At 38.7% G+C, this 14,868-nt stretch overlaps 1 protein-coding gene across 1 annotated transcript; it reads left to right on the top strand.

Moving 5' to 3' along the window:
• The first annotated feature begins 3,424 nt into the window (after positions 1-3,424).
• On the top strand, positions 3,425-14,560 carry LOC107572308 (E3 ubiquitin-protein ligase TRIM39-like). Its single transcript, XM_016258732.1, has 6 exons — positions 3,425-3,505; positions 4,539-5,092; positions 11,783-11,878; positions 13,347-13,494; positions 13,846-13,872; positions 13,976-14,560. The coding sequence occupies exons 2-6, from the start codon at positions 4,541-4,543 to the stop codon at positions 14,515-14,517; spliced, it is 1,365 nt and encodes a 454-aa protein (XP_016114218.1). The 5' UTR covers positions 3,425-3,505; positions 4,539-4,540; the 3' UTR covers positions 14,518-14,560.
• Positions 14,561-14,868: the final 308 nt, after the last annotated feature.

Consider the following 14,868-nt stretch of genomic DNA (forward strand, 5'->3'; position numbering starts at 1 on the left):
TCTAGACGAACTCACAGAGACTGGAACATCCTATATTAGTTTTTGTGAGGATATATGCATTTCTACCAGGACTTATTTAACATTGAACAATGATAAGCCATGGTTTACAGCAAAACTCAGACATCTTCGTCAGGCCAAAGAGGATGCCTACAGAAATGGGGACAGAGTCTTGTACAATCAGGCCAGGAACACACTGAATAAGGAGATTAGAGCGGCTTAAATGAGCTACACTAAAAAGTTGGAAGATCAGTTCACTTCCAATAACTCAGCTTCAGTGTGGAAAGATCTGAAAGCCATCACAAACTACAGGACACCAGCCCCCAGCACTGAGGACGAATCAACAACTTGCTGAAGACCTGAATGAGCTTTATTGTAGATTCGAACCCCCCCACACCCGTTCTGACCATCTCTCTACACAACCATTAACACCTCCTGCAATCCCCCTCTCCCCCCCTCCTGTACTACAGATCAGTGAGGATGATCTTCACAGGGACGCGGGAAGTAGGGGTGCTGAGGGGGCTGCAGCACCCCCTGTTTTCACATGGTTGCAAATGCAACGGCAAGTTTGTTCATTTAAATTTATTCAGTTTTAGCATTTACATTTATCTGTAATGATCTCTGAAATGTAAATTGTCAGTGGGCTATAACAAACCCATGTTTATCTTTATAAGCATGATTAATTTTACTTGTGATGTTTTCGGGATGATTAGCCTAATCCTCATGAACACGTGACGCTGGCGCGTTGTATCAGACATGAACTATACAGAATGCAAACAAGATTAACTTTAATACAAGGAGATAATGGCGCAAAAGCGAATTTCAGATTTTTTAAAATGCCCATCCCAGCAAAAACTTTCCAAAATAGGCATCCAACACCAGCCCCAGCACGAGCACCGACGTAAGTGAGCCAGCTCCAGCACGAGCCCAAAGACAAGTAAGCCAAGCGGACCCAGCCCAACCCCCGAGATTGATCAGCTACTATCGATCATTTCAAAAATGTGATATGCAGTCAAATTTCCCAGTGTGTATGCCACTTAAACGAGTGTTCATATCGACGCACTTGTAGTGCTTTGTGGAGTTGTCAAATGAGGTGACCCCCTCCCGCCCCCGCTCCCCTTTCACCCAACACGGACTTTCGAAAATACTCAGCAATATGATTATTTTATTGAGTGACAGGCAGTGGGTTAATTGTTGACATTATTAATAGATATACTATCCGTATAGTATATCTATTAATAACTTATTGTCATCTCCGCGAACTGCTTCCCTTGGGGTTTTTAGACAGAAAAAAGGTGAAAAAACAAACAGCACTGTCCAGTTTTCTGTCAGAACAAATACCCAGTGGTGGACGAAGTACACAAATCAAGTACTTGAGTAAAAGTACAGATACGTATAATAAAATATTACTCCAGTAAAAGTAAAAGTACTCCTTTTTCAATTTTACTCGAGTGAAAGTACAAAAGTACTCGATTTTTTTATGTATTTAAGTAAAAAAGTACTGATAGATAGATTTATTTTGCAATTTTTTTTATATAGGCTTATTAGCACATTTTTTATAATCCTACTGCTCAAAATACCTGGGATTAAATAACTGTAGTTACCATGTTCTGAACATCACACCCTTTCTTTTCCTCAGATGTAATCTATCTAGGTGGTTGAATAAAAATATTTGGACTATATCTAAAAATTACCTCAACTTAGCACCAGCAAGCTTGTTAGTTAGACAGTTAGCATCAGCTAACAATATTTACGTATTTTCAGTATGGTTATGAATAAACATTCATATCTGTCTACTCGGCTAGTTAATCCAAACACTATAAAAATGTATACTGTTGATAAACAATATAAAAACAGACGTCACATAGGGCTAAATGCGTAGCATTTTAATAAAACTGTTAACGTTACGGTAGCGGGGAATATGAACGTGCATTCATTATTTTATTTAGTCTTGTGTTATTTTAATGTTTCGGGGGTTTTTTTACCTAAAATAGACACACAGATGTTGATGTGTCTGCATTCAATCATTTCAGTGGGCTTAAATAGATCACCCTTTACAGCAGATTTAGTTCACAAACAACTGACAGTTTTGACCTAAATATGATTTTCAGTTACAATAATTAATCCTAAAATTCGACATTAGGAACGATATGTTTTATGAAATGTAGTGAAAAAGTACGATCTTATGCTTTGGAATGTAGTGAAGTAAAAGTAAAAGTTACTAAAAAATAATATGACTCCAGTAAAGTACAGATACTTGAAAAATGTACTTAAGTACAGTAACGAAATAAAGCTACTCCGTTACTGTCCACCACTGCAAATACCGGAGTTACTTTTGCAATTCTCAGTGCAGCATGAATGACATACAATGGTAACATTTTTCACAGTCGCAACAGAAAATCAAAATACTGCCCTAAACTCAATAGCAGAGAGGCAGCGTGATCCTCACAGTATGGCGGATAAACAAAGCAGTTTCCCAGAACTCAGCGCGGTGTGACGTCAGCTTCACATTCTCTATTATTCTGACACTATAGGTGTGTCCCAAATCGCCTGCTTATGCACTATTCTATGATGTTTTGTAGTATAAATAGCGAGAGTAGTTCGTTCACACTGAAAATTCCAAAAAGAAAAAGTGCACTTTAAATACTCGGATGAAGTGTGAAATGTTAGACACTTAATTATTTTACTTAGTCTTGTGTTATTTTAATGTTTCGGGGTTTTTTTAACCTAAAATAGACACACAGATGTTGATGTGTCTGCATTCAATCATTTCAGTGGGCTTAAATAGATCACCCTTTACAGCAGATTTAGTTCACAAACAACTGACAGTTTTGACCTAAATATGATTTTCAGTTACAATAATTAATCCTAAAATTCGACATTAGGAACGATATGTTTTATGAAATGTAGTGAAAAAGTACGATCTTATGCTTTGGAATGTAGTGAAGTAAAAGTAAAAGTTACTAAAAAATAATATGACTCCAGTAAAGTACAGATACTTGAAAAATGTACTTAAGTACAGTAACGAAATAAAGCTACTCCGTTACTGTCCACCACTGCAAATACCCAGGCAACTGACATAATTTTATATATCTGTGGTTGATTTTATTAACAACTAGCAATATTGGATTTTAATTCAAATACCTTTTTATGTTTTATTGTTTTATCTTCCTAGGAAATCACTGAACAGTTCAAAGATTTCACTGTGAAGCAATGTGTAAACGGCGGTAACTTGATATTTGACACTGCTGTCATCAAAAAAGAACTACTACCAAAACGAAACAAATACTCTAAAGGTTTCTTACACTGTTACACACTCAGCAGGAATGAATTAGAAACTGTTTCATATTCATGATTATGGGCGGAGCTACAGTATGACATCACTGCAGGTGACTGAAAGACTTCAGTGAAAGTGAAACTTAACAGATGAACTGAAAGCTTCGTCAAACAACAACATTTCTATTCAGAAACTCGAAAATTAACGATCAGATCTGGTATTCACTCACAGGTAAGTGATGGAAATGTAAAGAGCTCGTTCAGTAGTTAAATAGAATGAAGCAGTATCATAATGTTTGTAACAGAATGTCATTTAATTGGCTGTAAGTCAAAGTTTGAAGTGTACTGTCAGTTTAGAGACGGCAGAAACAGGAAGTACTTGAACTGCAGACAGAATGAACAAAGTCCAGTGAAAATCATAACACCATTAAATAAAAATGATACCTGGTGTTTAAAGGTGTTTATTTAGTAGGTTGTATGTTTGAAATATACACTTCCACCTTTTTTCTGTGCTGTCTTTCATATAAAAATACCTTTTCGTGTTACTAAAATATTGTTGTAAAACTTTATTTATTTAGCTTCTTTATTTAGTTTCTTCTACCACCCAATAATATCTCATTGCAGTGCCACAGAGTCACTAGACCTGAAACACCAGACCAGCAGTCTCAGACAGGAAGTTAGGGGCGGAGCTTAGGCTCAGTGAGACTGACATTCATCAACTCTGTCCTAACTTCCAGTCTGTAACTTCTGTCACATATTTCTCTATGGCTGCTTTGACTTTGATATAAACAGTGGTTTATAGTTTACATTGTCATTAACGTTTTTAGTTAGAATCGTTTTCAATGTGTGATGTGTTTCTTAAGTATTAATGTGGATGTATCTATGTCACCAGTGTCAAAGAAAAATGTCTGCTCTGTGACAAGCAGAATGGACAATAAAGTTTAACTTAACTTAACTTAAAATGCAACATCCATACACAAACTAAATGACTCGATCACATCATTAGTATTATCAAAACTGCTCTATTTAGCAATGTAGATGATATACAGGTACATCTCAATAAATTAGAATGTCGTGGAAAAGTTCATTTCAGTAATTCAACTCAAATTGTGAAACTTGTGTATTAAATAAATTCAATGCACACAGACTGAAGTAGTTTAAGTCTTTGGTTCTTTTAATTGTGATGATTATGGCTCACATTTAACAAAAACCCACCAATTCACTATCTCAACAAATACCTGTATTGTCATTACTTTACTTTTCAGTCATGGCATCCTCCAGGGGTCCACTAAATGAGGAGCTCCAGTGCTCCATCTGTCTGGATGTGTTCACTGATCCAGTCACCACTCCATGTGGACACAACTTCTGCAGAACCTGCCTGAACAAGTGCTGGACAAACACACAGACCTGCTTCTGTCCACTCTGTAAAGAAACATTCAGCAGAAGACCTGATCTCAAGATTAATTCAACATTAAGAGAAGTTGTGCAACACTTTAAGGAGAAGCTCAATCTAGGAGAATCTGAGGTGTTGTGTGACATCTGTGATGGAAGAAAGCAGAAAGCCGTGAAGTCCTGCCTGATGTGTCAAAGCTCTTACTGTGAGACTCACCTGGAGCCTCATCACAGAGTCCCACGTCTAAAGAAACACACACTGATCAACGCTGTGGAAAATCTGGAGGATTATATATGCCAGAAACACGAGAGACCTCTGGAGCTGTTCTGCAGAGATGATCAGACGAGTGTGTGTCTGTCCTGCACTGAAGGAGACCACAGGACTCACAACACTGTTCCTATAGAGGAGGAGAGTCAGCAGAAGAAGGCAAGAGTCACAAACAAAACACTATAAACACCCATGAAATGCAGTTTTCTTTTCTCTGTGTTGACATGTTGAAGAACTTGTTCTTTTTTTATGTTAAAGGTGAGTCACACTACACTTTTCGTTCTATTGGTAGAGTGGTAGAGCAGAAACGCAAGCTCCTGTGAAGTTGTTTCACATTTTACTGTGTTCCAAAATGTAAGTTTGGTGAATTCGTATCACGTGAAACTGTGTGACCAATAGAAGATCGATATGTCAAGGCATGACCTCGTAGCTCAATTAAAAGAACATCAGTTTAAAACTGCAGTTCTGCAGGGAAGTGGAGTAGATTGTAAATTTTACATTTTGGATTTATTATTATTTGTTATGTGCAGGGCTGGGTGGATTACTTACAAACTGTAAACAGTTACTGATTACAGATTACATTATGAAAATTGTAATTAGTAATATAATGGTTACTAATTTTAGGTAATACATACTTTTTAGATTAGGGTTAGTTTTAAACTTACCATATTTATATATATATAAAAAAAAGCAAAGAGAAAGAAAATATATTCCACTTTTTGATTTCAACATCATAAAATGCATCAAACATTACAGCAGGGTTTCCCAAACTGGGCTTAATGTAAGAACTGCAGTGGGTTTGTGAGTTGATAAAAGCTAATAATTAATGAAATCATAAAATAAATTTAAACACTTAAAATATAAATATTTAATTTGTTTATCTGCATGTCAATGTGACCATTAAGTGTCATCAAATTGTAAACATGCAAATGTGTTACATTATTGCAATATTCACTTCCTCAGATACATTTTAAGTAAATACTTCATGTCAAAGGGGTTTTGCTTACAAACATGTTTGGGAATCCCTGCATTATATGAAGAAACATTAATAAACATGAGAACAGCATGATGCCCAAAGTCTTACAGGTTTGAAATATTTTTGTAAAGATCTCCAGAATCAACAGTTACTGAAAATCACTACATATGTTTCACAAAACAGGCCAGAGACAAGAGGTAAGTGATCAAACAGATGGTTTTATTGAATTGTATGCAGGATGAGATCGTGGCAGCGGATAGCAGGTGAGAAAAGCACACAGAATAACAATTCGAGGGTTCTTAGCGGTTGTGACTGATGCTGGGTCTTTTGCAGGTTGCCGGGAGAAGGACAGGAACGGTGGTGAACAGGATCGAGGGAACGTCGGAGAATCTAGAGGTAAGTAACACAGGTGAGTAAACAGATGAGGAGTCAGGCTTGGTTCAGCGAGGTGAACTGTAGACCGGACAGTGAGGGAATGACTGGAGTGCAGAGATATAAGAGGCTTGATTAGTGGCTACAGGTGTGGGTGATCAGAATTCCGGAGATTGGGATCTGGTGATTGTCCTGGCAGGTGACTGTGACTGCAAGGATTCGCTGACATGACCCCCTCCTCCAGGGGCGGCTCCTGACGCCCTAACATGGCGACGAGGGCGACCCCGGCCTCTGGGTGCGGGACGACCTGGATGGGTACGGTGGAACTCCTCCAAGAGCGTGGCATCTAGCCCAGGATCTTTCCTCCGGTCCGTACCCCTCCCAGTCCACGAGGTACTCTAGCCGGCCACCCCGTTGCCGCGAATCCAGAATGTCCCGGACATGGTAGATGGAGGGGTGGTCCAGGATCTCTGGAGGAGGAGGTGCATCCAGCTTGGTGGGATCTGGTGCAGAGGGAGAGAAGGGTTTAAGGAGTGACATGTGGAAAGTAGGATGAATGTGGTACCTTGCAGGGAGTTGAAGCTGGTAGGTGACCTCGTTGATCTGCCTCTGTATGGGGAACGGACCAATGTAGTGGGGACTCAGATTTCTACAAGGCAGGCGGAGGCGCAGATCCCGGGTGGACAGCCATACCATGTCTCCAGGTTGGTAGGTGGGAGTAGCGGTGCGATGAACATCTGCGAAGGTTTTATGCCTCTGCACTGCTCGTTGGAGGTGGATGTGAGCTGAGTCCCACACCCTCTCGCTCGCTCGGAACCAGTAGTCCACAGCTGAAACCTCCGAGGGCTCTTCTGTCCACGGGAAGAGCGGGGACTGGAAGCAGAGTATGCACTGAAATGGGGTTAACCCAGTGGTGTTCTGCTTCAGGGAGTTTTGGGCATACTCGGCCCAGGGGAGGAAGCGGCTCCAGCTGTGCTGATCTTCGTGGCAGTATGACCGAAGGTATCATCCGAGCTCCTGGATCTTACTCTCAGTCTGCCCTTTTGTCTGGGGATGGTATCCAGAGGACAAGCTCACCATGACTCCCATTAACCGGAAGAAAGCCTTCCACACGTGAGAGATGAATTTGGGACCTCGGTCAAAGATGACCTCCTCTGGGAGGCCGTAGTTCCAGAAGACGTGGTTAAAGAGGCATTCCGCCATTTCTAGGGCAGTTGGTAGACCCTTGAGGGGAATTAGCTTGCACGCATTTGAAAAGCGGTCAATGACCACCAGGACACAGGTATTACCATCAGAGTTGGGGAGGTCAGTGACGAAGTCTACCCCGATATGGGATCAGGGCCTTCATGGAATGGGCAGTGGGACAAGCTTGCCTACGGGGAGGTGACGAGGAGTCTTCGACATGGCTCAGTCGGAGCAGCTTTGGACGTACCGGATGACGTCCTGGATCATACTGGGCCACCATTACCGAGCTTGGAGGAGCAAGAGGGTCCGTTGGCTGCCTGGGTGTCCAGAGCCCAATAGATCATGAACGGAGCCCAGAAGGGTCTGCCGTTGTGACGTGGGAACGCAAGTCTTTCACAGATTGTGGGAGCGGCCATTTCTGGATGGCTCTTACCTTCCCCTGGTTCATCTGAATTCCATCCCGCCCGATGACATATCCGAGAAACTGCACCGTGGAGCAATGGAATTCACATTTCTCCAGTTTGAGGTAAAGGTGGTGTTGTCGGTAGAGGTCTGCAAGCCCGTCGGGTCCCGGGCTCATTTAGCCTCTCTCCTTTTATTGTGCCATATATGCGCAGAGCACACATAGGCTACTGTATGAAGTATTGTTATATTATACATCGCCTATGCAATACGCAACGCACATATGCACGCATTAGCATATAGGTGACAGTTGACCATGAACAGCATCAGGGAGAAGTTGGAGCGTGGGGAGTTACTAAAAGTTCCCAATGCTTCAGAAAAGCTGTATTTTGGAAGAGTCTTGATTTGATTAACACGGCAAACAGTGAGTCAATTGGTCATGTGCAGTACAGAATCTGCAAAAATATCCTTGCACATGACAGCAAAAAATGCACGCAATAGGCTAAAGCGTGCCGCAAAGCCCCAGCAAAAGTAATTACCTTCAATGTGTCGGGGGGGAAATAATGAGATATTTGAATTATTTATTAATAAATTGGTGTTTTCTGAGTCAGTGTCGCAAAGATGAAGATGACGATCCTGATCCTGATCCTGAGAAATGCATCTTTACGGATTGTATAAAATCCGTAAAAAGAGTTTGTTTTTGATTCGAATTATTTAGATTTAAAGTAGTAATTTAAAGCTTTCTATAGATATATTTAGCAAGTTTTTGAGGCAAGTATTCGCTGAGTTTCGGTTCATCACTGTGAAGCGCTCCTGGCCGAAATTGCAGAAAGCACATCCTGTATGTATCCTTTATTTTATAAAAGCACAACGCTTTGTTGATATTGTGAGTGCACACAAATAAAAGTAGACCCTTTACAGTTCCGAGTGATGTATTACTCTTACCTTTATGAGCAATAATTACATCATATTTTAAGTTGTTTCCAATGTGAGTGATCGCGCCGGCTACTCCATGCCCTGGAAAGCGCGCTTTAGCTCTCCGCACAAACGATTAGATATGAGTCTAATAACGCACATTTATATAGGTAAAACATTTAAACTAACATTGTAATATGCTTGAACTGTTTTATATCTATAGATTTTATTTTAGGCAAGTCGTGATTATTTGAGAAGGCTAAATTGATCAAACATAGGCTATGATCAACTTACTGTCTGCTGCTGGCCGCTTGGTCGTTATTTACAAGAAAAAAAAAAGAAAAAAAGAAAAAAAAGTACATTTAACGAACAAAAAATGCTCCAAACGTTTTCCTAAACTAAATTAATAAAAAAACGAAACGAAATATAAATCACTTTGACATTACATACAAAACTTAACTATTTTAATAGCTGAAACAGTAGTATAAGCTCTTTTGGGAGAAGGGGGAAAAAAAAGTCGGGCTCGGGCCAAGAATTCTGATGAGCTGTCGGACCCGGGCCGGGCCAGGGCCTGAGCGTCTCAGGCCAGGGCCGGGCTAGGGCCTATATTTGAGGCCCGTGCAGGGCTCTAGTTGTCGGGGCCTTTGGAGGACCTGCTTCACGTGGTGGCGATGTTCAGCCAGGTTCCGGGAGTATATGAGGATATCATCGATGTAGACGATCATGAAGCGATGGAGGAACTCCCGGAACACCTCATTCATGAAGCCTTGGAAGACGGACGAATGGTGAGTTGGCCAGGCCATACGGCATTACCCTGTACTCGTAGTGGCCAGATGGAGTGATGAAAGCTGTCTTCCACTCTTCGCCTTCCCGGATATGAACGAGGTTATACGCGCTCCGCAGGTCCAACTTGAAGAATATGCGTGCTCCACGGAGTTCCTCGAGGGCGGCTGGGACCAGGGGAAGTGGGTATGGCAGCTTCACAGTCTGGGAGTTCAGAGCACGGTAATCTATGCACGGCCTCAAGCCCGTGTCCTTTTTGCCCACGAAGAAGAAGCTCGAGGCAGCAGGTGAGGTGGAGGGTTGGATAAATCCTTGCTTGAGAGCCTCCTTGATGTAGTCCTCCATGGCCTTGCGCTCCGGGATCGACAGAGGGTATACTCTACCCTTGGGGGGTTTTGCCCCATGCAGCAGGTCGATGGCACAATCCCATGGCCGATGAGGTGGAAGGGGAGTTGCTGCCTGCTTGCTGAAGACATCCTGGAACGGCACATAGTCAGATGTGAAGCGACTTGAGCCGGCATGGGACTTGTAAGCAGTTTGGGGACCGCGGAAAGACGAGGTGAACAGTAGACCAGACAGTGAGGGAATGAGTGGAGTGCAGAGATATAGGTGATTAGTGGCTACAGGTGTGGGTGATCAGAATTCCGGAGATTGGGATCTGGTGATTGTCCTGGCAGGTGACTGTGGTGACGGTGGTGACTGTGACTGCAAGGATTCGCTGACAATATGATGAAAACATAGTGTTTCACAGCTATATTTGGAAACTTGCATAATTATTTGTTTCATATATGGTCTAATTGCATGAGAGGTGCTTTTCCCCCAAATTCAGAAGCATGGATCGCAAATTTATTTACATGACATTTACATGATCATTCAATATTATAAATATAATCAAAGCTGAATGGTATGAAACACGGTAGGATTTTTAAAAAGGACAATTTAAAAGAGAAAAAAGGATAATTAGGGAGAATCATTAAATTATGAATGATTTACTGCCACTGTGTGAAAAATATGTAATCCATTAAAAAGTAACTAATCTGATTACAGTGCCTTGCAAAAGTATTCATTTTTTTCACATTTTGAAAACAGCAACAACAAAAAAAGCATCTACATGACCCTCAGACTGTGAGAAACAATATTCTCTGGTCTGATGAACCTCAATTCTAAGCATCACGTTTGAAGGAAACCAGCTCTCACCTGCAGAGTACCATCCCAAAAGTGAAGTGTGCTGGTAGCAGCCTCATGCTGTGTGGCTGTTTTTCAGCTGCAGGGACTGAGGGACTCATCAGAGTAGAAGAAAAGCTCAATGCACCAAAATATTGAGATAGCCATAATGAAAACCTAGCCCAGAGCATTCAGAACCTCCAACTGGGCAGAAGGTTCACCTTCCTACAGGACAATGACCCTAAGCACACAGCAAGAGTGGCTTATAGACAACTCTGAATGTCCATGAGTGGCCCAGCTACAGCCTGAGCTTGAACCCAATCAAACATTTCTGGAGAAACCTGAAAATGTGCGTCTGCCCCCATCCAACCTGACAGAGCTTGAGAGGTGAAGAGATGAGGAGAAGAATGGTAGATAATTGCCAAATGATGATGATCAAAGCTTGTCACATCACACCCAAATAGATTTGAGGCTGTAAAGGTGCTTCAGCTAAGTACAGCTAAGAGTTAAGTGTATGAAAACTTATGCAATGTACTTATTTCAGATTTTTTTATTTTTAATAAATTTACAAAGTTGTGACCGTTCTGTTTTTGCTTTGTCATTATGGTGTAGGGAGTAGATTAATGTGGAAAAAAAGTAATTTAAAGCAGTTAACAAGCCTGCAACAACAAAACGTTAAAAAAAAAAAAATTAAGGGGTATGAATACTTTCGCAAGGCACTGTATGAGCATTATAACATGTAATATACTGAAATTACAAATACTTGATTTTTGGAAGGTGATTACATAATTCAGATTACATGTATTCAATTACTATGCAGCACTGGTTGTGTGTTAAATACATTTTTATAAATATTTGGAATTTTTAATGTGTTTTTAAAAAGTTTTTTAAAAACGCTGCAGGGCGTGACGTCATATCACAGCCACTGCAGCAGCTTCCAAAGAAATGTCACATGCTCAAAGTCTCGTGTGACCGCAGCTTTACCCTGAAAACTGTCAGAAGATGGAAAAGTAAATTAATTGATAAATGTCTGTATTTTTCTCTCTGTGTAGAATCAGCTGCTTCAGACACAGACAGATGTGCAGCAGATGATCCAGAACAGAATGAAGAAGATTCAAGAGATCCAGCACTCAGTAGAGATGAGAAAGGTGAGTGATCTAATTATGAAAATGAATGTTAAGCTTTATAATATTTTAATACATAAACATAATTGATGAAGGTGCTGAATTAAATGTTTTTTTTCCCCAAGTAACATGAGACCAGCAGATAAGAAAAGCAGCAAGTACATTTGTAGTACATTCTTATTTTTTGGGCTAAATAAAATAGTAAAACTTAATAATTAAAAGTATATTTCTACTTCAGTAGTACTTCAGTGCAATTGTAAAAGTATACTAAATACAACTGATATTTAAATAGATTTTTAGTACATTGAAATAAAGTGTACTACCACAAAAAAATATATAGAGGACTTTTATTAGTGTGCTATGAATGATTTAAAAACTAGTTAAAAGTTAGTACACTTTTAAATAGTCATCATAAGTTTAAATTAAATTGATTTTATTCTAAATATATTTGTAATGTAATAGTTATAAGTACATTTTCCCAACTGGGCTACTTAAGTACACTTAATATAAATTAATACACTAATTAGCACTAACACTTAAATTGATTTTAAGTTTAGTACCTGAAGTGTTTTATAATTGCATTGCTTAAAAGTGTGCTACGATCACTTTACATAAAATTTTAATGGATTTTTATATATGCAATCACTAAGTTCTATTTGGATTTTCATGAAAAATACAGTACATTACATTTACATGAATTACATTTACAGTAATGTTAATCAAATGTATTATTTCTAACATTCAAGTAGTTAATTTATTAATGATGGAAAACAACAGCTTCGTGAAGTGATTACACAATAGGTGTAATTTTAGGAAGTGTTTAGATGTGAAACAAAATTCACAGTTTAACAGAAAGTATACTTTTAGCATAAAGTACTTCAAGTGCTATATTTTTTAATGTGGAAGAAAGTGCTACTAATGACACAGTAATAATGTACTTGATTGTACTATTTAAAGACACCAAACATGTAGTTAAATATCATATAAAGGGAATGTTAACATAATTACAATACATTTGAAATTAATTATATAATCTATAAAAAATATGTGGGCAATACATTATAAATACATTTTGTGTATATGCATTATATAGCCTATTATTATTATATTTTAAATAATTTATAAGTGTATTTTCTATGTATGATGAGTATATTTAAGTGTATGAAAGATGGTTTCAGTTGTACTGGTAACTAAATAAAGAGAAAACAGAGAAAATATGTTAAAAGCACATTTTAGTTAATAATTAAGGTGTCCCAAAATAGCACATGCCTCATCACTGAGAATGCAGAATATTATTGTTCAAATGCTCTGCTGACAAACCTGATGAGCTGCTGTCTTCAGAAACTGTGCAAAAGAGAATTAAACTATAATAAAGTCAAATTAGAAAACTAGAGTTAAAATTACATTAACTGTAGAGTAATGTAAAATAGAGTAAAAATGAGTAAGCTCCTGCATATGATCATATTTACTAGTCTTCTCTCTCCTGCTGTAGATGTACTCATCTCTGTGCAGTCGTCCACACATCAAGAACTGCACTGAGATCAGGATTGACTCTGATGTGAATGTGTATTCAATGAATAGAGCTCTGATTCAGCTGGAGAAAACTCTAGATGGGAGACTAAAGAAAATTGGTCAGACTGGTATGTGAATATCAAATATAGTGAACAGATTTCTTATGTGAAGATCTATCCAAACTTAAACTAAAGTTTGTAGTTTACATGATGTAACTATTAACATACCTGTACAAACTGCACTCACAGGAATTACATCAGTAACAAATACAATAATCAGAAATCTGACTAAAATTAATCAGTCTAAAAAACATTCCCCACCTCACAATGACGATTCAGAATATTACAGCTTAAATAACACAAATTTCTTACATTGTTTTATAAACTGATGAGTGAGCAACATTTACATGCTGATGCTCAATGTTAACATGAAATATCACAATAAATAATTAATCATTATATTGTCATCTGTGTCCACAGGGTTGAAGTGTCTACAGAAGTTTGCAGGTACAGAGTGACTGACACCATATTCTTCAGTACATTTTATAATCTGTATTATATGAAAATGTTTGTTCTGAAGTTGATTGATAATGTCTGATCTCTCATCTAGTGGATGTGACTCTGGATCCTGATACAGCGATTTCATATCTCATTCTGTCTGATGATGGAAAACAAGTCAGTCATGGAGATATTGAGCGTGACGTCCCAGAAAACCCAAAGAGATTTAATAAAACTATTTCTGTTCTGGCAAAGCAGGGATTCAGTTCAGGCAGATTTTACTATGAGGTGCAGGTGAAGGGAAAGACTGAGTGGGATTTAGGAGTGGCCAGAGAATCCATTAACAGGAAGGGGGCCATCACATATACTCCAGTGAATGGATGCTGGACTCTGATTCTGAGGAACGAGAATGAATATAAAGCTTGTGAAAATTCACTTGTCTCTTTATCTCTGAGTGTGAAACCTGAGATTGTGGGAGTGTTTGTGGATTATGAGGAGGGTCTGGTCTCTTTTTATGACGTGGGCTCCAGCTCTCATATCTACTCTTTCACTGGTCAGACTTTCACTGAGAAACTCTATCCATATTTTAGTCCATACCTTAATAAAGGAGGTAAAAACTCAAAACCACTGATCATCACACCTGTTAACAAATAAATTGCTATGAAATATGAAACATGAAATGTGGAAAGATTATATGAAAAAGCATTTTTTTTTTGTCTTGTTTTTTTGTTTTTATTTGTTTGGTTTTTTTCATTTTCTTTTTAAAAAGAAGTATTTGTAAATGATATGTTCCACAAAAAAAGTACGTTTTCACAACTACAGACTGGACCACGAAAACCCAAAATGGGATTTTCATTTCCACAAATGGAAGCTCAATTCTATAATTAACCTGGTGTACGGATTACAATTTTTTTTTATTTCTTTTAATATTTTTTTTTATCATAATATACAATTTAATATTGAGTTAAAATGTGACATTTCATCCGCGTAAATATTTAATGTTTT

Source organism: Sinocyclocheilus grahami, unplaced genomic scaffold (genome assembly GCF_001515645.1).
Source record: "Sinocyclocheilus grahami isolate Dianchi unplaced genomic scaffold, SAMN03320097.WGS_v1.1 scaffold1733.1, whole genome shotgun sequence".
In the NCBI taxonomy this organism is placed as follows: domain Eukaryota; kingdom Metazoa; phylum Chordata; class Actinopteri; order Cypriniformes; family Cyprinidae; genus Sinocyclocheilus; species Sinocyclocheilus grahami.